Source organism: Acomys russatus, chromosome 20 (genome assembly GCF_903995435.1).
Source record: "Acomys russatus chromosome 20, mAcoRus1.1, whole genome shotgun sequence".
In the NCBI taxonomy this organism is placed as follows: Eukaryota; Metazoa; Chordata; class Mammalia; order Rodentia; family Muridae; genus Acomys; species Acomys russatus.
Window position 1 is genome coordinate 23,540,334 of NC_067156.1, and position 24,088 is coordinate 23,564,421.

At 43.8% G+C, this 24,088-nt stretch overlaps 1 protein-coding gene and 1 non-coding gene across 2 annotated transcripts; both read right to left on the reverse strand.

Moving 5' to 3' along the window:
* Nucleotides 1-4,411: 4,411 nt before the first annotated feature.
* On the reverse strand, nucleotides 4,412-21,378 carry Hspa9 (heat shock protein family A (Hsp70) member 9). Its single transcript, XM_051163064.1, has 17 exons — nucleotides 21,191-21,378; nucleotides 19,405-19,463; nucleotides 19,110-19,197; nucleotides 17,533-17,714; nucleotides 16,026-16,150; nucleotides 14,525-14,598; nucleotides 14,327-14,433; nucleotides 13,283-13,445; nucleotides 12,739-12,831; nucleotides 10,692-10,901; nucleotides 9,486-9,713; nucleotides 8,428-8,532; nucleotides 7,776-7,893; nucleotides 6,361-6,455; nucleotides 5,663-5,755; nucleotides 5,343-5,483; nucleotides 4,412-5,134 (listed from the first exon to the last, which is right to left on the reverse strand). The coding sequence occupies exons 1-17, from the start codon at nucleotides 21,269-21,271 to the stop codon at nucleotides 5,057-5,059; spliced, it is 2,040 nt and encodes a 679-aa protein (XP_051019021.1). The 5' UTR covers nucleotides 21,272-21,378; the 3' UTR covers nucleotides 4,412-5,056.
* Nucleotides 10,276-10,348, reverse strand: LOC127204878 (small nucleolar RNA SNORD63). The gene has a single exon (XR_007832563.1). It is a non-coding gene; the product is annotated as a small nucleolar RNA SNORD63 (small nucleolar RNA).
* Nucleotides 21,379-24,088: the final 2,710 nt, after the last annotated feature.

Below are 24,088 nucleotides of genomic sequence, written 5' to 3' on the forward strand. Positions count from 1 at the left end.
GAGGGGGCCAGTGAGACGAGGAGAGGCTGTGCGCGCGCCGCGACTTCCCATTGGCTCTCCGCGCCTCTGCTTACAAGAAGCGATCTGATTGGCTGCCTCTGCGTCCGCGCTGCCTTGTGAGGTATAGGCCGGAGTGGGAGGTACCGTCTTCCTTCCGGCCCGGCTATTCTAGAGGAGGAAGCGAGTGGAATTCGGAGGCTCTCGCGAGCATTTTCTCGGCTTCTACGGGTGAAATGGGGGGTTGCTCTTAAAGGGAGACAGAGTGGTCGTTGTCTTTCGTTCTTCCCCCCCCTTAGTCTGGAGCTCTGCAACGCAAAGTATAGCTTCTTGGACACGTACGTACGTACGTGCGTGCGTGCGGTCAATAGTGTTTGAGAAGCTTGGAGGAAAGGTCTCAACGCGGTTCAGCTTTATCTCTGACGGAGTTTGGTGGCCTGTGTGCATCACGGCTTCGCAAACAAAAGTTCAGAATCCTGACCGCTAGGTAGAGATCAGGGAACTTCGCTGAGGCTGGAGCTGCTCCGAGCGGCGCAGGGGACAAAGGAGGATTCAGTGCTAGCTAGTATGGGTTCATTTGGGACTTGGGACTTCGGGGGTTGAGGGATGCTGGAGTTGCCTGAGGTTGGAGACCCAAGGTACTTTAGAGCATGCGTGTTTTGTTTTTAACTGTTGAGTGTGGAGGTGGGAGAATGTTGAAAGCGTTAGAACTTTTGAGTTAAGCTTTCCATCTGTCCTTCGCTTCACTTGTGTGGGACCTCGGAGCAAGTACTAGATCTTGTTTTAAGTGAACCGAATACATAATGTAACACTGATGGAGTTCACAGTCTAGCTTATAGTCGTTCGTAATTTTTATAGTTTAGTTTGTTTGAGACAGGATCTTTAGGCTGGCCTCAAACTCCAGGCAATAACTCATGGCTCAACCTTCCGATCGATGGGATTACAGGTGTGAACCATTCAACCCAGCTGATTTTTTTGTTTCGTTTCGTTTTACAAGACAGGGTCTCTCTCTGTTAGTCTTGGCTGTCCTGGACTCACTCTGTAGATCAGGCTGGTCTCGAACTCACAGCGATCCACCTGCCTCTACTGGGATTAAAGGCGTGCGCCACCACACCCGCCTGATTTTTATTTTTATATTTTGTATGGTAAAGTAATTGCACGAAGCTGGGCATGGTGGTGCAAATCTTTAATCCCAGCACTCGGGAGGCAGAGGCAGGTGGATCTACAAAGTGAGTTCAGGATAGCCAGGGGCACTGCTACACAGAGAAGCCCTGTCTCGAAAAACCAAAAAACAAACACGGATATTTAAGATGCTCTGAGAGTGTATGACAAGAAATCTAATTCTGTAGTGAGGTGTGGAGAATGAGTACATTTGTCAGAGGGGGCCGGACATCCTTGACGAGCTACAGAAAAGGCAGTGTGCTGCAGTAGTAGCAGAAGAGGTCACTGAGATCTTTTAAGCCGAGCCTAGCATTTGAAAGGTGGATTCTTCTGCAGTATCTGGAAGGACAAGAAGAGACCCAAGTCGAGGGCGGCCCAGGACTAGAGCCAGATGCAGTGGTGCATGCCTATAATCCCGGCACTCGGGGAGCCAGAGTCAGGGAGCTCTCTTTTGATTTCTGAACCAGCCGGGTCTACAAAAGCTAGTTCATGACAGCCACAGCTACACAGAGAAACCCTGTCATGAAAAGCCAAAACAAAGAATCCTCCTAGCCCTTATTCCATGTTTCATCGGGTGTTATTCTGTATCTTTTGTAATATCCTTTAAAGTGGATAAGGTGTTTCCTTGAATTTTGTGAGCCACTCCATTAAGCAAACCCAGTGAGAAGATTCCCCAGTTTGTCAGATGGCCAGGTCTCAACCTGGAACTTTGGATGTTAATGGGCATCCAAAGTTGGGGTAGCCTAGAGACTGCACTGCACTTGTGGGATCTAGTGCTAACTCCAGCTAGTGTCTAGAATGGAAGAAAGCTTAGGCATTTGGCTGCATACGTTGAATGTAAACAGTATGAAATGAAAGCCTCTTTCCTGGGTCTTTTTTTTTTTTTTTTTTTTTTAATTTATGTGCATTTGTGTGAGGGTGTCAGATCTTGGAGTTACAGATAGTTGTGAGCTGCCACGTGGGTGCTGGGAATTGAACCTGGTTCCTTTGGAAGAGCAGGCAGTGCTCTTAACCACTGAGCCATCTCTCCAGCCCCCATCTTTCCTCTATGTGCATTGCCAAAAGCTTTGAACAGTGTGTGCCACCTGATTGCTGTGGGAAAGGGCTGAGTCACATATCAGTAGTGTAAAACTAAAACCTAGACTAATCCAGCAAGATGGTTGTCAGTGAGGTCAGGTTCTTGCTACCAGCACTGAATTCCTTCCCTGGAAATCCACATCATGGAGAGAACTAACTCCCATGCGCTCTTGGGATGGGCCTGTCTCAGCTTTCCCACGTGGCTGAAGTTCACATGAAGGAACAGATTTACAAACTGGCCAAGAAAGGCCTGACCCCCTCCCTGAAAGGTGTGACCCTGCGGGACTCACATGTTGTGGCACAGGCCCACTTTGTGACTAGTAACAAAACCCTGAGAATCAAGTCTAGAGGCCTTGCCCCAGATCTGGTAGGTCTCTACCATTTGATTAAGAAAGCTGTTGCTGTCCACAAGCATCTTGAGAGGAACAAAAGAATAAGGATGCTAAATTCTGCCTGATTCTGATAGAATTCATCTGTTGGCTTGATGCGATAAGACTCCCACAAACTGTAAATACAAGTGGCATCAATTCTGTGTACACAGCAATAGTCACTTTGAAAAAATCAAAAAACAGAAAACAACAAAGGTTTGCTTTCAAAGCCAGGTTTGGGGGCACGCACCTTTAACCTCAGCACTTGGGAGGCAGAGGCAAGTGGGTCACTGACTTTGAGGTCATCCTGGTCTACAAAGAGTCCAGGCCAACCAATGCTACGCATAGAAACCCTGTTTCTAAAAACAAGTGTGGGGGCTGGAGAGATGGCTCAGAGATTAAGAGCACTGTCTGCTCTTCCAAAGGCCCTGAGTTGAATTCCCAGCAACCACATGGTGGCTCACAAGCATCGGTAATGAGACCTGGTGGTGCCCTCTTCTGGTGTGCATGCAGGGAAAGCACTGTGTGTGTCTATATATATATATGAATGAATCTTTAAAAAACAAAAAGTTTGCTTTCCAATGAGCGTCATTCAAAACCTAAAGGCTCAAGCAGAACATAGAAATTGCAGTATTTGTTGGACTGAAACACTTAAGCTGTCTGCAACTAACAGTGATTTGTGAGAAATGAGCTAATTTCTTGCAGCAAGTAGCTGTGTGTCCTGTTATTTCTCTAACTTGGAAACCCTAATATATTATCCCAGTCTCAAAATGTTTTTGAGTTCACATGGGCTTGGTTGTGGCACGCCCCTTTAAGCCCAGCACTCTATATAGTTGAGAGCCTGTCTCAAAAAATAAAGAGGTTTGTATAAAGCTCAACTTGCACCAGTGTAGGTGCTCACAACAGCCTCCCACAGTTCCAGAGCATCAGCAGTCACAATAAGAGGGCTGTGCAAAGTGGTCCTCCTGATACACCAAGGATGGAAAAATGGCAACAGTTTTGGGCACCTGTCACTGAAACCCAACATTACATAACTGTTTTATTATTCCTCCCCCCCACATACCCCCAGACAGGGTCTCTGTTAACCTTGACTGTCCTGGACTCGCTTTGTAGACCAGGCTGGCCTCTTAACTCACAGCAATCTGCCTGCCTCTGCCTCCAAGTGCTGGGATTAAAGGTGTGTGCCACAACAGCTAGCTTCATAACTATTTTCTTTAAACAAATCCTGCTTGTGATTTTGCTCAAGCAAAAACCTTTTTAGATTTTACACCTGTACCTTATTGAGACAGTCTATTTGGCCCTACCTGGCTTCTAACTGCTTCCTGAGTATGCTTCCACATCCAGCACACATGCCAACATTTTTTTTTTCTTTTTCACATGCCAACATTTTATATTAGTCCCTCCACATCTTCAGTTTGTGTATGTAGCCTTGGCTGTCCTAGACTAGCTCTGTAGACCAGGCTGGCTTTGAACTCACATCTGCCTGCCTCTGCCTCCAGACTGCTGGGATTAACAGTGTCCGCCACCACAACTGACTCATATTAAATTTGTTCAACCTTTTAGCCAATGTTAGAAAATCCTGCAAAAAGTCAGAGTCCTGAAGATATCACCATCCACAAAGGAGAACAAGATGCTTTCAGAATTTTATTTTATTTTTGAGACAGGGTTTCTGTGTAGTCCTGGCTATACTAGAACTCCCTCTAGACCAGGCTGGTCTTGAACTTCAGATCTACCTGCCTCTGCCTCCCGAGTGCTGGAATTAAAGGTGTGTGCCACCACCACCCGGCTTAGAATTTTATTTCTTTAAAAAAAAAAAAAAAAAATCCAGACTGGATGGAAAAAACAATCATCAAGGATATAAATGCCAGAGAATGGCTAAGAGGGTAGCCTTAGGCCCATGACAGGCTTCATTACTCTTCTGTATCTCTTTAAGCTATGGATAACAGTTTCCATTGGCCTAGCTTCTGTACCTATATACCATGGCACAGGTAGCTATCTTGAAAGGCCTCAGTTGAAGGAACAAATATACATACACATAAGTCATTCTTTATAGCAGTGCCCTTGGCCAACAAGGATCTACTTAAGAGTCTCAATTAAAGGTCCATGATAGACCGCCTCCATTGCATGTGAAATGGGCTTCCCACCTTGAAAACATGGCCACTTCAGTATAAACCAGATATACCTTAATAACAATTGGTATAGAGCCCTGCCCCAACCCTTTACATGCAGCTGAAAATAACAGGCTAGTGACAGAATAATATGAACCTGCTACTGCTGAATTTATTGCCCACTTAATGAGTTAGCTAATTGTCACTATATTTATTAAGGAAATTATATATATGGAATACTGCAAAAACACAGTAAGAAGACTGCCCCTTTTCTGCTCAGGAAGTTCCTTTACTCCCAAGCTTCATAGTATGTTGTCCTTGTGGCTCCATAATGCACTGCCACTGTTACTGTTTCTCCTCCTTCTGATCTTCTTTCTGTTCCCCAGTGCCAGAACTTCCAGAACCTTCCCGTTCAGATGCCATCTGTTGAGAAAATATTTGAGAATCACTCAAATGTCACATTAGCCACACCATTTTGCTGTGTTCAACATGCCTCCGTCTATCATGCATACCTTGTTCCCTCCCCTACCTTACATACCACTAGTATTCCCTATGCCTTTCCCTGTGACAGTTTATTCCCAATATTCTCACTTCTATACTTAAGCCCAACATACCCCTCCAGCCCTTGTACCTTTTTATATGCCATTTCGAAGAGTTTCAATGATGCCTGCTGAAGGGAAGATGCTGCTTGCCTAATGTTTTCTCCTGTTTCACTGTCCTTTCGAGCAAGGAGTTCTCTCATTTTGGAAATCTCTTCCTTTAGCTTGTTGCACTGGAAAAGGCAAAACCAAAAAAAATTCAAGTTCTTTTTTAGGTTTTCTATCTCAATACATGTTGTGTACTATTCAGATTTCTAAATATTTTTTTGCCTCCCCACTTCCACCTCTTATTCATATTTCTAAGAAACCCAATCACTATCAAACCCAAGGAAAAATTCTCTTGAATTGTTACCTCATCAGCAGGCAACTGATCCTTGAATTCTTCCATCTTGGTTTCTGTGTCATGAATAATTCCTTCAGCCATATTAACTGCTTCAACACGTTCCTTAGAGAAATTATTACTTTAACATAAGTAACTTTGCAATCACCCAGTTTCATTAATTTCTATAACAAGTGAGATAAGAAGTTGCTAGCCAGCGGGTGTGGCGGTGCACACCTTTAATCCCCGCACTCGGGAGGCGGAGGCAGAGGCAGGCGGACCTCTGTGAGTTTGCGACCAGCCTGGTTTATAATATGAGGCCAGGACAGCCAAGGCTACACACAGAAATCCTGTCTTGGAAAAACAAAAACAAAAAAGTTACTAGCCACTCGGCTAACATTAAAGCTAAATGGACCTAAGAATAATGACTGTACAGTCATCAATGAGGAAGTTGAGCTGACTTTTGTGACTTGGGAATTTTGATAGTGGACACTAGAAGAATATTCCAAGGGGCAAGAATATGCCCTTTATCTAGGGTACTAAGGAGGTTGAGAAGTGGGAGGGCTGTCTCAAGTCATCTTGACTACATGGCTTAATCTCACACTAGACAAAAGACATTCTAAACAAATTGTAATTAAGGGAAGGATGGACAGATTAGGAGATGAGAAATCAGAAACTTAAGACTGCCCAACTCTACTCTCAGCTTTAAGGTGTTGAGCAAAAGTAATCACCTTCTTTCTCCGGTCTTCCTCAGCATACTTCTCTGCATTCTTAACCATATTTTCAATATCATCTTTGCTTAATCCACCAGAAGACTGGATTACAACTGTAGTTTAAAAAAGAAGCAGCATCTCTTTAGTTCTCTTTACCACATTGAGAAATAACAGTACATTAGGCACGGTGGTGCACACCTTTAATCTCAGCACTCTGGAAGCAGGCAGATCAGAGTTCAAGGCCAGCATGGCTACAGACTAACACTATTTATGGTAATCTGAATGATTCAAATTATTAACATTAATCAAGTAAATTGCATACAAATATCAAGTGGTCTGTCTCCCAACAACTGAAACTTCAGCAATACACAAGGTCGGGATTGCCTGTTTGCCCCTTCATAATGATATTATTTTAAAAATCAGAGATATGAGGCCAGAGAGATGGCTCAGAGATTAAGAGCACTGACTGCTCTTCCAAAGGTCCTGAGTTCAATTCCCAGCAACCACATGGTGGCTCACAACCATCTAAAATGCGATCTGATGCCCTCTTCTGGTGTACAGGTATACATGAAAGCGAAACACTGTATACTTAAATAAAAAATCTTTAAAAAAACAAAACCCCAAATGCCTGGATATTTTGGCATCTGGGATTTAAAAAAATAAAATAAAATCAGAGATATGTCCCCCATCATTTGGAAGGAAGAGGCAGACAGATCTTAGGGTTTGAGGCCAGCAAGTTCCAGGCCAACCAGGGATACAAAGTGAGAACCTGCCTCAAAACAAAACAAAACAAAAGCCTAGAAATGCATCTCTGCAAGTGTAAGATTTAAAATAAAATAAAGTTATGGCCGACACCCTGGCTCCATGGTTTAAAAGCTCTTGTTCTACTGGGTGTGGTGGCACATGCCTTTAGTCCTAACACTCGGGAGGCAGACTGCTTTCATTTCGAGGCGAGCCTGGACTACAAAGCGAGTCCAGGACAGCCAATCTAACATAGAGAAACCCTGTCTCATAAAACAAAACAAAAAAAGCAGTAGCACTAGTTCCAAATGAGAACCTAGGTTTAAGATTCCCAGCACCCACATGGCAGCTCACAACTGCAGTTCCAGGGAATCTGGTGTCTTCCTGCTCTAACCTCCAAAGGGACCAGACGAGCATGAGGTACAAAAAATGCAAGCAAGGAAACACCCATACACAGAAATTAAAATGTTTAGAGGCAGCTATCACTGATACCTGGAAAAGGGCAGTGTGGTTAACAACCTGCCCTAGGGGAGAAGCAGCATACAAAGGGAGAGGGGATGTATTTCCTAATAATGGCCACCTTACTTTTTTGTTGATGGTAACCAAACCCAGGGCATCACATATGTGAGGAAGGCACTCTCTGCTGGACTAAGGTCCTCAGCCTCAGGAGTCATTATACATTCTATACTTACTCTGCTGCTCTCGCCCTGTTCCTTTATCTTTGGCGGAAACATGCACGATCCCATTGGCATCAATGTCAAATGTAACTTCAATCTGAGGGACTCCACGAGGGGCTGGGGGAATTCCAATCTGGAATAAATATCAAGAGTGAGCTCCTTTCAGTGGAATGTGAGCTCCCATTTCCAAACACTGCTTCCTAAAACAAATGGTATCTTTACTCAATATTGAGTGAAGCTTGAGATTTTAACTGATGATTGTTATAATGCTTCCTAAAATCAACTAGGCTTCAAGGAGTCAATAACCTTGTTGGCAATATGTGTCCAGAGTTTACATAGTAACTGAGGAAACCCCTCTACTGTAGCAATCTTGACCCAAAACAGTAGCTATCAAGTGTTTTTGAGATGAGAACTCATGATACAACTAATTTGAGTTAGCATTACTTCTTAGTTTGAACATTTCCCAGGCTTTTATAAATTTAAAGTTCTAAAAACAAAGCACTTTCAGATAAAAACTGAAACCATGGGGTCAAAATTAACCTATAAAAATTTAATCTCAAAAATAACACAGTATACCTGTATGTCAGCAGTTTAGTGAGGTTAAAATACTGTCATCTTTGCAAGCTGTAAGACCAAAAACCATGATATTCAGACCCAAAATACCCACCAAAGTAAACTGTCCTAACAGTTTGTTGTCCCCAGCCATCTCTCGTTCTCCCTGGCACACTTTAATCTCCACTTGAGTTTGTCCATCAGCAGCGGTAGAAAACACCTGGGGAAGAAAACTTACTTGGTAATATGGCTTTTGGTTTGCAGTGTACGGAAATAGGATAAGACAGGCAATGTGCTCAGTAATTAGACGTCACCACACACTTTCCTTCATATTGCTGCACAAATAGCAAAGCTAGAGTTTCCTAGAAAAACTGGAGACTGAATGAGCTTAGAATAAAACAACTGTGGAGACATTGTCACACTCCATGGCCCAGGCAGTTTTCAAATTCAATTTTCATGCCTCAACTTTAAGTGCTAAGATGGTCCACCAGCCTCAAGAAGTAACTCTTTATGTAAGGCCATGCCCACACATCTCTGCTTGGTAGTTCTCACTGCAGCCTATCATTCACCCTGAAATCAAACTGAGCCCCTTGTCCCTAGCCAGGCCTTCATTTCCTTTTGATAACAGACTACAAGGTCTTTGGTCGCAAATGACAACAGCCTTCTTAGGAAACTGCATTATCTTTACTGTAAGACTTTTCTGGACAGAGGTCTTGAGTCCACTCCTTTCCAGAAGCCAGTTTACCTGCCCTCAGGAAGAGGAACTCTCTCCTGTCTTAACAAAGGGACCAAAAACACCCATTTGGTGAAAAAGTATGACTAAGCCACTCCAAAGCAGCCTCTGAATTCACAAGAAGCCCCGTTCCAGAGACAGACTCCCAGGAGATATCCTGGGGCCATCCTTCTTACAACCTGGGGTCCCCAATGGGGAGTGCTTTTTATACTTTGTCCATTTTCCAGGCCTTTTCTTTATCTCACTTTTTGTCCACTTAGCTCTGATTCCATCTTCTAGACTGAATGCATGAAATGTGAATTAAAACCTAGTTGTCTCTTGGCTGTCTTATGGATTTAGAAACAATGATTTAAACATTAAGTTCATAAAGTGGCTAGAAGCACATCACTCATAGAACTTAAAGCTCCTGTTAAGAGGCAGAGGGAAAGGATAGCTCTTACCTGGCTCTTTTTGGTTGGAATGGTGGTGTTCCTATTAATAAGTTTGGTAAAGACACCTCCCAGAGTCTCAATACCCAGAGAGAGAGGAGTGACATCCAGGAGTAGCACATCTGTGACATCACCAGCCAACACACCTCCCTGAATGGCAGCTCCAATGGCTACAGCCTCATCAGGATTAACAGCTTTACTTGGGGCTCTGCCAAAAAGATCTTGCACAGTCTGCTGAACCTAAGCATCCGGGAGAAAGAACCTGTTAGCCAACACCCAGAGCAAATGCCAGCAAGTATATTCCAATGGATTCTGTTCCAAGAATGCTTCCATGTGTTCATGTTTGACAACTTCAGGTCATTTCATTCACTGTCCACCTAACAATGTATTTCAATTATCTGGCTTCCCAGAGGACATTAATCATTTAAAAGACAAGGCACAAAACAAAAGGCTATAAATATAAAGTACAGTCTACATATTTTACACAATTATTTGAAGACCTTTTTGAAGGAAATAGTAATATGATTCTGTGGCTGAAATAAGGGATAGTTTTCCATCCTATATATTAGAACAAAAGTGCACAGCATCTTGGAGAATTTGTTAACATTAATGTGTCCTCTTAAAGCAGAATCCTAGGTCTACATTTATTCTGAACTCATTTTCGAATATTCAGGTGTTTCAACAGAGAAACAAAACCACACACCTCACACAAAACACTACCAAAAGTAATAAATGCATTATTGACTTGGGCCCAAGACAATTCTATCCAACTACCAAAAAGCAACTGTACCTTCAACAAGTCTGTGCTCAGTTATTACTTCTCTACACATCTGTTTTCAGAATGATGTGTTGATTAATAAAATGCATCACTGCACAAATTTTTGTTGAAGAAACAGAACCCCAAGTACTATACTAGGAAGAAATGGGACTGGCTACCATCAAGGCGTGGCATTGTCTTTATGAGACTGGGTTTAGGATTCTCCCTGCTACTTTCTCTTGTATCTTTTAATTCAAACTAAAAAAACTTTTCAAGGGGGGCAGGTGTCACTCTGTACTCAAAGCCACCACAGCCAACTAAAAGCACGCTTTAGTGAAGCTGGTCTCATCCCCCTTTAATGTAACACTAGTACACAACATAACTAATTTATCCCAAGCATCGATTATGTATTGAGTCATGTGCCCCACCCACCTCCATGAGGAATACCACTGAGTCCATACCTTGGGCATCCTTGTCATGCCACCAACTAGAATCACTTCTCCTATGTCACTCTTGCTGACTTCTGCATCTTGCATGGCTTTCTGGCATGGAGCAATAGTTCTCTTTATTAGATCTGTAACAATGCCTTCAAACTGAGCTCGAGTCAGCTTCATATTCAAATGCTTGGGTCCAGAAGCATCCATTGTAAGATATGGCAAGTTGATATCAGTCTACACAGAAACTACATGTCAGCAGGGAGCCAAATTGGTACTTTGATACTTCAACTGAAATTAAGACCATATCCTAGGACAGAACTTGGAAAGCAAGTGTTCAGCATTATGAACCCTTATTTCCTAAGTAGTAATATATACCACAGAATCTATTTTAATAGGATCTATACATACTATCAATCAAGACTGGGGCAGACACACTGAAAAGCACAGTGGTAGAAAAGATCTTTAAGAACCATATAGTGAGCGAGCCAAGGCTACACAGAGAAAGCCAGTTTCAAAAATCCAAAAGAATGTTTGTTCTTGCAGAGGATCAGAGACTGGTTTCTAGCACCGACACTGGGTAGCCCTAAGGACTGCCTATAGTTCTAGCACCGACACTGGGTAGCCCTAAGGACTGCCTATAGTTCCAGTTCTGGGGAGTCTGGTGCTCTCTTCTAGCTTCTACTGGTATCCTCTCTCCCATCCTCTCTGCGTACATAAAAATAATTTTACATAAAAATCCATGTACATAAAACAAAAACGTTCTCAATCTCGTAATATATCCATGCTAAATTCCTCTGTCTTCTCCCACCCTAAAATCCTCAACTTGCTGTTTGTGGTGATATATGGCTTTAATCTCAGCACTGGGAGGTAAAAAAGAAGGGGGGAGGGGGGCAGGAGAGGAGGAAGGAAGAAGAAAACCAGTATGTTTAGCTTAAAAAAACAAGTGTATCCAGTGTCATTCAAATAGAAACATGATTGTTCTTTGGCTCTAGTATAATAATCTATTAAAAATATTTAGCTGGGGCTGGACAGATGGCTCAGAGGTTAAAAGCACTGACTGTTCTTCCAGAGGTCCTGAGTTCAATTCTCAGCAACCACATGGTGGCTCACAACCATCTATAATGTGATCTAATGTCCTCTTCTGGCATGCAAGTCTACATGCAGGCAGAACATTGTATACATAATAAATAAATCTTAAAAAAAAAAAAAGTTGGGCGGGGAGGTCACGCTTTTAATCCCCAGCACTTGGGAGGCAGAGGCAGGCGGATCACTTTGAGTTCATGGTCAGCCTGGTCTACAATGTGAATCCAGGACAGCCATGGCTACACAGAGAAACCCTGTCTCAAAAAAAAAAAAAAAAAAAAAAAAAAAAAAAAAAAAAAAGGAAGGGGGGGGGGGGGAGGCTTAGCCAGGCATAGTGACACACTTTTAATCTCAGCACTCATGGAGGAAGAGGCAGATGGATCACCAAGTTCGAGGCCAGCCTGGTCTACAGAGGGAAGTCCAGGACTACACAGAGAAACCCTATCTTGGGGGGGAAAAGTTTAGCTCAGGGATGGAGATGGCTCAGTGGTTCAGAGAACTAAGGATTCAGGTTCAATGTCCAACACAGACACGGCAGTTCCAGAGGTTCTGACACCCTGTTCATATCTCCACAGGAACCAAGCACACATGTAGTACAGACACATTCAGGCAAAAGACATTCATCATAAAAATTTACTTCATTCAGGCCGGGCGTGGTGGCGCACGCCTTTAATCCCAGCACTCGGGAGGCAGAGGCAGGTGGATCGCTGTGAGTTTGAGGCCAGCCTGGTCTACAAAGTGAGTCCAGGACAGCCAAGGCTACCCAGAGAAACCCTGTCTCAAAAAAACAAAAAAACAAAACAAACAAACAAAAAAAATTTACTTCATTCGTTAAAAAGAACAGAGCAACATATTGTTCCTTTGCTCCAGGCCAAGTAAATGGAAAACTAAAGAGGCTATACTGACATTATTAAATTAGAATACGCTATTCAAATAAGCTCAGGGTAAACATATCCACCAGAACCACTGGCATTTGTCCACGCCTCACCTGCACAGATGAGGAGAGTTCACATTTAGCCTTCTCAGCAGCTTCCCGAACCCTCTGAAGTGCCATGTTGTCTTTGGTCAAATCAACCCCCGTCTACACAATAGGACGAGAGAGACAATTAATACAGGAATTGCAGTAGCAGCACACAATATATTTTGTTTCCTTATGAAGGGGACATCCCTTTATAAAGAAACACAAGATGATCACCTTTAGAGATAGAAAATAACCAAGTATGAATAAGTTATGTATGTCAGTAAACTGAACAAACTCCCATCAGCTCTTCCAAGCTCAAGGTCTCCCTTTTCAGAGTTCCTAAAAGTATTGTTCTCCAGTATTGTAACCAAGGTCACTTGGTCTTTTGTTCCCAATCTAAGGCTATACATATATATATATATAACTAAAATGGTTTAGTTTACCCATAAACCTGAAATGCAATTAATTTCCTTAGTACAGGAAAACTATTAACAACAAAGAGCAACCTCAACAACAACAAAAACATTCTCAATAACTTAATGCCTATACATTAACCACAATGGTAACTAACCTCCCTCTTGAACTCCTTGACAATGTGCCTTAACAAAGCTTGGTCAAAGTCTTCACCTCCTAAGAAAGTGTCCCCATTGGTGGATTTCACCTCAAACACTCCTTTCTGAATTTCCAGGATAGAAATATCAAAGGTTCCACCACCTAAATCATACACAGCAATGCTAGAAAGAAAGAAAAAAAAAATTAAGCCTCAAGAAACAAAACCTATGAAAAAGGACTGAACTCAACATTCAAAGATTACTTATCTATTTTCCTAAGATATTTAACAAATTTGAAATCTAATAACCACCTAAGTGACATGTCTGTTACATATATAGCCCACCAGGAACATATAACACAGAGACAAGTAACAAACCTTGTTTTCCAAAGTATCAACATATAACAAAAAATTTTACCAAGGGTCTAAGGTAAACAGTAAAATGATCTTGAATAATGACATAGAACACTCATACAGATTTGGAGAGAATAAAGGAATCACATTTTTAGTCTAAGCACAATGCTTTAACTCTTCAAAATGGAAATGCTATACTGGATAAATCTCATAGCTGTTATAACTTAGTGTACAGTTCAGGGAGGTGGTGGTATGCACCTTTAATCCCAGTGAAGAAAGTTCTAGGACAGCCAGAGCAACCTAAGAAACCCTATCTTAGAGCCTGGCTTAAGTGGCCCACGCCTTTAAACCCAGCACCAAGTAGGCAGAGGCAGGTGGATCTCTGTGAGTTGGAAGGCCAGCCTGGTCTACAAAGTAAGTCCAGGACAGCCAAGGCTACAGAAAAACCTTATCTTGAAAAACAAAACACCACGAAAAGAATGAAAGCAGGACCTTAGAGGGTGAGGGCACCTGCTGCCAAGCCTGACAACTGGCCCTGAGACCTATCTTGGGGAAAGGAAAAACAGCCAGCACGTACATTTTATCTTCTGACCTCCACGTGCACGCCATGGCAGAAATGTACCAATACATGGACCCACATAAAATACAAAAATGTAATAAAACTACTTGAAAGCCTGTAATTCAGTAGGAATATTTACTATATCAACTTACACCTTATCTTCAGATTTGTCCAGACCGTAGGCCAGAGCAGCAGCTGTGGGCTCGTTAATCACTCGAAGCACATTTAGCCCAGATATCTGGCCAGCATCCTTAGTGGCCTGTAGAAGTAGAAATAGATGTATCTTCCCAGCCTTTTACCCAGGCAACCCCTACCCCCTGCCCCAGGGAAACGAGATCTAATCAACTTACCTGTCGCTGTGAGTCATTGAAATAAGCAGGGACTGTGATCACAGCATTTTTTGCTGTGTGACCTAAGTAATTTTCTGGAAAAGAATTAAGGAGTAAAATTCAATCATGGTACTATGTCAGAAAAACAAAATTATTATATTAATAAAGCCCAACACTCCACACCTCATCTTCTGTGGAGCAACAGACAACACCTAATTCCTTTGTGGCTCAGCATGCAGAGATGTAGAAAAATACTCCAAGAAAAGACACTAGACTGAGTAATGTATCGGGCACCCCTGTGTGTGCGCGCGCGCACACACACACACACACACACACACACACACACACACACACACACACACACACAGCAGGGCACAGCAAGAACTGCAGGCATTAGGTAGCTCATGCCCATTATCTCGGCTCTCAGAAAACTGAGCTAAGATGACCACAAGTTTGAGGCCAGTCTTAGCTACAAAGTGAGTGCAAAGACAGCCTAGACTTACAGTATGAAATTTGGTCTCAAAAAACAAATCACCCAGCCAGGCAGTGGTGGCGCACACCTTTAATCCCAGCACTTGGGAGGCAGAGGCAGGTAGATCGCTGTGAGTTCTAGGCCAGCCAGGTCTACAAAGGGAGTCTAGGACAGCCAAGGCTACACAGAGAAACCCTGTCTCGAAAAACAAACAAACAAAAACCACACACACAAAAACCCAATCACCCTAACTACTGTTAGTACTTAAGAGGTTGTAACAGTAGGCTCAGAAGCTCAAGGCAGCCCAGGATGCATGCCACCCTGTGCTACTGTCCCCCAATCCCCAAATATTTGGAAGTCTGGAAAGTACTTTTGTGCAGCTCAGCAGCAGAGATGGTGTTGGTTAGAAATTCCCAGTCACAAGCCAGATGTGGTGGCACACCCCTTTAATCCCAGCAACTGGGAGGCAGAGGCAGGTGAATAACTGTGATTTCAAGGCCAGCCTGGTCTACACAAAGTGAGTCTAGGACAGCCAAGGCTACACAGAGAAACCCTGTCTCTAAAAACAAAAACAAAAAAATCCCAGTCACCTTTAGCATTTCAGTTGAGACTAACAACATCCAATGACCTTTAGACTTAAGTTTAAAGTGTAGCTTTCTGGCTTTTAACACAAACACTACATTGCACCCTACTGAAAAAAGCAGCGCAAGCATCATTAGGAAAGTTAAACTGGGGGGGTGGTGGGGTGGTGGGGTGGTAGGAGGGGTGGGGAGTGGCGAGGGAAGCGCATGCCTTTAATTCCAACACTTGCGAGGCAGAGGCAGGCAGATCGCTGTGAGTTCCAGGACAGCCTGATCTACAAAGCGAATCCAGGACAGCCAAGGCTACACAGAGAGACCTTGTCTCGAAAAAAAAAAAAAATTGTCATTCTTAAATTTTCTATACAAAAAGTTTCGGAATCCATAATCTAAAGAGCATGAAGTTAATCAGTATAAACTCAGAGGAAACCTCCAGCACTTCAAATTTCCCATGTGAACCAAATCCACTCACCTGCAGTCTCTTTCATCTTCATCAACACAAAAGCTCCAATCTGACTTGGAGAATAGAGTTTTCCATGAGCCTCAACCCAGGCATCACCATTGGAGGCTCGGACAATTTTAAAGGGAACATTCTTACTGAAATGCAAAAAGAATTATATTAAGAAAACTTGCTGGAGAAACATACCATGGCAAAGCCATCACAGATCATATCCATTAAGAAAGTGTTCATACAATAGAATATTACTTTACCACAAAAATTACAGTAACTGGCTGAAGAGATGGCTCAGTGGTTAACAGCACGGTTTACTATTGCAGAGGTCCTGAGTTCAATTCCCAGTGACTACATGGTAATACACACCATCTCCATTGGGATCTGATGCCCTGTCTGGCATGCAGGTATACATACAAACAGAACACTCATATACATAAAATAAATCTTTAAAAACAAAAGTAGCACAGCAGGTAAAGGTGCCTGCTGCCAAGTCTAATGCCCTGAGTTCCACTCCCAGAACCCACACAGTGGAGAGAACTGACCTCCACACATGAACCATGGCACATTTGTGCCCATACATGTATGCAGATGCTCCCACACTAACAAACAAGTAAATAATTGTTAAAAAACAAAAAACTTTGCAAAATAATTACAGTAAATGGAAGAAGCCAACCAGGTCTAACACATGACTCCATTCATAAATTCCATACTCTATCCAGAGCTCAATAAAGAAGTTCCCTAAGAAGATGCACATAACAGAAAATCCAAGGTAAGTTTTTAAAAATCTTATGTTAGTGTTTAGTCTGCATGTATCTGTACATACAGGCCAGAAGGTGTCAGATCCCCTGGAACTGGAGTTAGATGGTTTGTGAGCCACCATATGGGTACTAGGAACCTAACTCAGATCTTACAGAAGTCAGTGCTCTTAACTGTTGCACCATCTTGTCACTATTTTCTTTCTTTTAGTTTTTGAGACAAGGTTTCTCTTGTAGTCCTGGACTCACTTTGTAGACCAGGCTCGCCTCAAACTCAGCCATTTGCCTGCCTCTGTCTCTGGAGTGCTAGGATTAAAGGCGTGCACAACAACAAACAAAAAACCTGAACCATTAAAGGTTCTTACTGCCAAACCCAATAACCTGACCTTCAATGACCCAGATCTACATAGGCTCCTGCAAAGTGTATGCTGACCTCTACTCATGTGAAAATGAACATACCCCACCCCAAACACACATTAAAAAAAAAAAAAAAAAAAAAAGTAGTAATAAAACCTTAAAAGTAAGCTTGGCAATGGTGGCACACACCTTTAATCCCAGGCAGAAGCAGGCAGACTCTGAGTTCCAGGACAGCCTGGTCTACAGAGTGAGTCCAGGACAGCCAGGGCTACACAGAGAAACCCTGTCTCAAAAAACCAAAAAGTTCTCCTTTTGTGTAGATGTGAATTTCTCCAAGGAACAACCATAAAAAAGTGATTAAGGTGTCCACAGAACCTTGATCGAAGCATATCAAAGCATGTGATATTACTCACGTGTCTTTCTGTACTTCAGGGTCATCATACCGACGTCCAATAAGACGCTTTGTGGCATAGAATGTGTTGTTTGGGTTGGTGACAGCCTGTCGCTTTGCTGGCATGCCAACAAGTCTTTCTCCATCTGCTGTAAAGGCAACTACAGAAGGGGTAGTTCTGGCCCCTTCAGCGTTCTCCAGGACCTGCGTTCCCAAAGACAACATTTAGTTACCACTGGGTCTTTGTAGCCATTATTTAATGGACAACCACAGCTCAAATTAAAAAGAAAGAAAGAAAGAAAAGCTGGGCAGTGGTGGCACAAGCCTTTAATCCCAGTACTTGGGTGGCAGGCAGATCTCTGAGTTCCAGGATAGCCTAGTCTACAGAGAGATTTCCAGGACAGCTGCAGCTGTTACACAGAGAAACCCTGTCTTGAAGAACCAAGAAGAAAAAGATAAGGATAATACACTAAACTGGCATGTTTTACTGTTATGAATGCTGCACAATATCATTTCAAATGTATACAGACGTCTATGGCCGTACCGCTGCGAATATGCTGAATCTCGTTAAAGTATGTGGAAGCTAAAAATTTTAGACCAATAGGAAACAAAAAAAAAGCTAAACAGCATAAATTAAGAGTATGGAGTTGATCAGGTGGTGCACACCTTTAATCCCAGCACTCTGGGAAGCAGAGGCAGGCGGATCTCTGAGTTCAAGACCAGCCTAATAATCTACAGAGCAAGTTCCAGGACAGCCAGGGCTGCAGAGAAATCCTGCCTCAAAAACAAACCAAAAAACCAAAAACAAAGCAACAACAAGAAATACCCCCACCCCCCAAAAAAGGAAAGAGTAAGGAAGGACTTGTCTTCTTTTAGAGTCATACAAGTTGGGTATGGCTCCTCTGCAAAAGCCCAGTTGTGCCATGGGGAAAGAAGCATGAAGGCGCAAGAGCGAACAGACACAACTGTAGAATCTCAGCCGTTCTATGTCTTGACAACTCAAAAGAAAAGGCTGTGTATTCTGAGACTGAAAAAACCTCAAGAAACACAAACCCTTAATGTGAGCGCTCCTGCTTCTAGACAGCAGAAGCTTCCAAACACCATGGGTCTCACTGGACTCCCAACAGAGCAGCCATTTCAAGTCCTCTAATGGCACTGTCACCTCTGTCCCAGAGAACATGTTTACGTCCTTCCTTGGGAAGCTATATCCACTCATCATCAACACCCAATTAACCTTAGGTTAATTCCTAAGTCTCACAAAAACAAAAGCAGCTTTTAAATGCAAATTAGAAGTTTGGAGTGGTAGATACTGCCTTTAGTCCTAGCACTGAATGCTGCACACTTGAGGCTAGCCTAGGATACATAGTCTCAAAAGAAAAACCAGCACCAAACTAGACTCAGCATTCTTTTTTGTGTCTGAAGAGGCTCTCTGTGTGGCTCTGGCTGTCCTGGAACTCACTTTGTAGACCAGGCTGGACCTAAACTCAGAGATCCCATGATCCCAGTGAACTCAAGAGACACTGCTGGGATTACAGTTGTTCCTAAGCACCTATGCCAGACTGGATACCTAAGTGACCCCAGGCTTTCCATTATGCTCACCTTTGCTTGTTTACCCTCCATGACTGCCACACACGAGTTGGTAGTACCCAAATCAATACCAACAACTGCACCCTTGATTGCTTCTGATCTGTAAGAGATTAAACCGTTGTCTTAACAGTGGTCTCCAACATAAAGAAATGTTTCCCATTGGTGTTAACAGTGGCACACTGCATAAACCACTAATACAAATGAATAATTACAGATAGGAATAGTTAGTTACTTGTTAACAAAAATGTGCCCACCACAGCTATGTTCAAATGATATGTGCTCTAAAAGAAACTGAAGTTATACTCACGCATAATCCCTTCTTGAAACAAATCTAAAAGCTTCATGACTAAGACCATTCCAGCCATCCTGGGGGAAACAAAATTGCATCAGCCATCAACTACACAAGGATCCTTGGGCCTTTTCCAATTAGTATTTTGAGATACACGTGTAAGCTTTAGTCCTTAGTAATATGTATAGATACATTTACACATCTGTTACATAAGTTTTCCAGACTGTCAGGTAAAATTAAGCCAACATCAAACTGTCTTGAATTACAAAAAGAATTACACTGCAACGGATATGCTCAACCTCGACATTACTGATCTTGTACCAGCATTTGCTGTGACAAACTGAGTGTGGGATGCTTAAAAGCAACTCTGGCCTTTACCAACAAGCCTAAAAATTAGGTGTCCTGGTCAGATGTAGTGGTGCACACCTTTAATCCCAGCACTCGGGAGGCAGAGCCAGGTGGATCGCTGTGAGTTTGAGGCCATACACAGAGAAACCCTACATAGAGAAACCCGGTCACGAAAAACAAAAGAAAAAACAAAATAAATTAATTTTTAAAAATTTAACTGTTCCCTCAAAGTCAGCCTGGAAGTTGACAAATGCCTCCTCTGTCCCCTGAGGGTAGGGCATTGAGGAGACACTTCTGCTTAAGACCTGACTAAAAAAACAGCACTCAAAAATTCATAATTAATTCACAGTTGTTGGGGCTGATGACAAACTCCTTTAATCCTAACACTTGGAAGCTAGAGTCTGGCCTGGTCTGCTTAGGTTCCAGAACAGCCAAGGCTACATAGTTGAGACCCTGTCTCAAAATAAACTCACACCAATTATGTGCGCACTCCAAGGAGAAACTTAAGGCATTCAGGAGACATTTTCACTGGCCTTATGAAACAATTATTTTTGGAAAACTACAAGTCTCATTCTCCAAAGACATACTTTTTCTTTTTTGTTGGTTTTCCAAGACAGGGTTTCTCTGTGTAGCTTTGGCTGTCCTGGACTTGCTTTGTAGGCCAGGCTGGCCTTGAACTCACAGCGATCCGCCTGTCTCTGCCTCCGGAGTGCTGGGATTAAAGGCGTGCGCCACCACGCCCGGGGTGACATACTTTTTATTTCAGATCAAGATCCACAATCTTTTTACTGTTCTGATTATTATAAACCACAGTAGATCTTAGACGTTTAAAAAAAAAGTCTCTAAGGTTGGAGCCAGGAGTGGTGGTGCTCACTTTCGATCTCAGCCCTCAGGAGGCAGAGACACATTGGTCTCTGTGAGGCGTACTAAAGCCAGTTTACCTATCAGCCTCGTCTACAAAGAGGCTCTGGCCCAAAAAAGTAAAGGAAAAAAAGAAAAAAATCAAGTTGGAACGTTGGAATTTAATTTTCCGTTTCTAATGCAGATGCTCCCCCATCCTTGCTTCTTCATAGCAGCGAGATTCTCGCATACTTGATTTACAGCAGAGCTGTCCTTCAACTCTTAACAGAACCTAGCGTATGTACACATAGACACATAGATAGCTCTGCCTTCCAATAAACTACATCCATCACCTAACCCCGGAACATCCAACGCGCCACACGTTGGAGTAAGGACCGCTACGTCGAGAATTGGTGGGGTGAGACTCCAGAACGCTAGGGATTGTGACTCAGCAGAGCTCAGGGCTACAGCCCACACCAAGGCCAGCACGGACCACCGAATACCCGTTACCTTTCGCGGTTCCAAGTTTCTCCTAGAGTCTGACCCCGAAGGACAAGGCCTGCCTCACTCATGTCGGGGCCTCGAGCCCCTACCGGAAGGCATGGCAGTTCCTCACCTGGTGACGGGCGGCTGCGGGGCTCCGGGTGGCTGCGGTGCCCACGAGACGCGCGGCCGCGGCTCTGCTGGCGCTTATCATGGCGGCTGGACAGAGGGGGTTCGAGGCAGAGAACAAACACCCCAACAGGCCCCGGAGCTGCGCGCACGGCGGTGGCTACGCTTCTGGAAACCTCCAACCACGTGGGGTGGGGGCGGGGCTTGATCTCCGCTACTCGGAAGCGCGCTCTTCCGCTGAGGCGCCGAGAGTGTTGCCGGACCAGAGACGACCTGACCGCTGCTCGGAGCATCGGAGCCCGCCGCGAGCACGCGCCTCATCATTATTGTTGAAGATTTCTGTCCTCTGATTACAGATCCCGCGGTTGTAGGAGCAGTTAGAAGGGAAAGGGACAGGAAGGACATACAGGCATTGGTTTGGTCAGCCCCGGTCCTCTACGGCAGGAAAGACTCAAGGTCACACGGGATGAATTACGGAAAGATTTCAGTTTCCTTGCGTCAGTTGCGGAGAAGGAGGAGCCTCCTGCGCCTGCGTCATCGGCACCGGAATGAGGCCCTGGAGCGCATGTGTGAGGGGCGTGGAGGAAGCGGGTTAGGGACTTTAACCGGGGCGTTTATTGGATGTTCCACTGCACGCGGATTTGCCTGAGAGCACGCGGGAGCGCAAGCTCGCGCGCAGGCACGGGGAGCATGTGGAAGTTTTTCCTGAAGGCGCTACTTGCCGCGGACGCCATCTTGTCCTTAAGCATTGTTAAGGGTACCTTTGTTGTTCACCGTTTGTCCACAGCTTGAAGTATACACACCTGGGTCCATATAGGCACCCTTATACGAGTTTGTGTAGCGTATTGCCGCAGCGGGGTTAGGTTTCCGACCTCTAGGACAGGCTCTGGCTCACGAAGCCGTGAATCACTTTTAAGGCTGTCCATGGAATAATGAGGGGAAAACTACGTAAGCTGCTGTTTTCGACCCGTTTGCTGGGTCAGAGGCGACTCTGTACCTTTTCAGACCTTGCTTGCTGGCTAGGAGTCAGTTCTTACTGTGTGTTTTGTTTAAAGATAGGGTCTCTGGTGGAGTATCAACGGCGGGGTGTGACCCGCGGGGCAGAGAGGGATGAGGGAAGGGGGGGGGGGCGATCTTTTCGTGGCCCTGGCTGTCCGTGATTGCACCAGTCTCTACTCCCCGGTGTGCTGGAATTAAAGGCTTGTCCCAGCCCACCCAATCCCAGTGTCTTACTAACCTAAACTATTTGATGACTCAGTAACCTTAGCTGTACTGCCTGACATGTGAGGTATGTCTGTCCAGATAGAGACTTTTAGGGGGGGAGTTAATTGAACAAATCTTTTTTGTTTGTTTGTTTGTTTTGTTTTGTTTTGTTTTTCGAGACAGGGTTTCTCTGTGTTAGCCTTGACTGTCCTAGATTCGCTTTGTAGACCAGGCTGGCCTCGAACTCACAGTGATCCGCCTGCCTCTGCCTCCCGAGTGCTGGTATTAAAGGCGTGCGCCACCCATGCTCGGCTGAACAAATCTTTTGTCAGGTTTTCTCAGTGGTGGTAAAACTGTTCAATGATTCATAGTGAAGTTGAAGTTGGTTTTGGAGGTAAACTTTGGATGTCAATAGAAGATAGTTGGGTGGGAAGTAGTTGCCCAGGCCTGAAATTCCAGTATTTGGGAGATGAAATTGGACTAAATCACAAGTTTCAGGCCAACAAGAGCTACATGAGAAAAGAAAGTAAATGTGGTCAATGTAACAAGTTAGGAAGAAAGTGGGGAAATTAGGAGGTAAAGAAAACAGTTTACAATATGAGAAGAGTGCAAGTGAAGGTAAGGAAATAGCTGGGGATGGTGGTGTAAGCCTCCAGCTCTTGGGAGGAGGTAGAAACAGGAGAGTCAGAAATTCACGGTCAGCTTTGGCTATTTAGTGAATTCGAAGCCGGCTTGATGACACTCTGAGACCATGACACTGTTATTAAGATAAACAAGGCAGGCATTGCAATTAACCATAGATAATGCAGTTTTTCTTTTTGTTTTTAAAGGCCTGGTGTGGTGATAATATGCTTGTAACATGCAGCGTGGAGGCTCCAGTAAGGAGATCTGGCTTTAACACAGCTACATAGTAAGGTCCTGTCTAAAGATGTGTAGTGGGCTTGCTTAGAATGTACTAGGGCATCAGCTGAGTCCTCATCACCCCATAAATCAGAGTTGGTGGCATACACTTCATTCCAGCATTCAGGATGCTGAGGCAGGAGGAGCATTATAGAGTCAAGACCAGCCTGGGCTATATTGCCAGTACCAGGTCTCAAATCAAAAGGAACCTCTCACCTCTCTTCATTAAATTATACTTGTCATCATAACCTTACTAGTAGATCTAGTACTTTAAAGTTTCCTCAAGGGCTAGAGAAATGGCTCAGTGGTTAAGAGCATTGTCTGCTCTTCCTGAGGTCCTGAGTTCAATTCCCAGCAACCACGTGGTAGATCACAACCATCTATAATGAGATCTGGTGCCCTCTTCTGGCCTACCGGCACACACAGGAGCAGAATATTGTATAAATAATAAATAAATCTTTAAAAAAAAAGTTCCCTCAGAAACTACTTTGCCAAAGCCATCAAAGGTGCTGGTTGTAAACTCCTGTGAAAACAGAGACACTGCCATAAGTTCCTGATGGAAGGACATGGAGAGGAATGGCAGGTAACAAACACTTGTCATGCATCCGTCACACAAGAAGTGAGGAAGGAGGCCTCATCGAAAGACCCTGTTTTTAAAAACTTAAAGTTGGTGGCTCATGCCTTTAATCCCAGCACTCCAGAGGCAGGGCTGGTGGATCTATGAGAGTTCAAAGCCAGCCTGGGCTAGTGGGCAGCCAATGTGTTAGACAGAGAAACCCTGTCTTGAAAAACCATTAAG

Bases quoted from the DNA above. Each gene is read 5' to 3' on its own strand.
- Hspa9 (XM_051163064.1), bottom strand. From the start codon at position 21,271: ATGATAAGCGCCAGCAGAGCCGCGGCCGCGCGTCTCGTGGGCACCGCA. The intron at 13,446-14,326 runs GTAAGTTGATAT...CTTTCTTTCTAG, and splicing joins GACAAATCTGAAGATAAGGT to CATTGCTGTGTATGATTTAG. The intron at 7,894-8,427 runs GTGGGTATTTTG...TATTTATTCCAG, and splicing joins TGTTAGGACAGTTTACTTTG to ATTGGAATTCCCCCAGCCCC.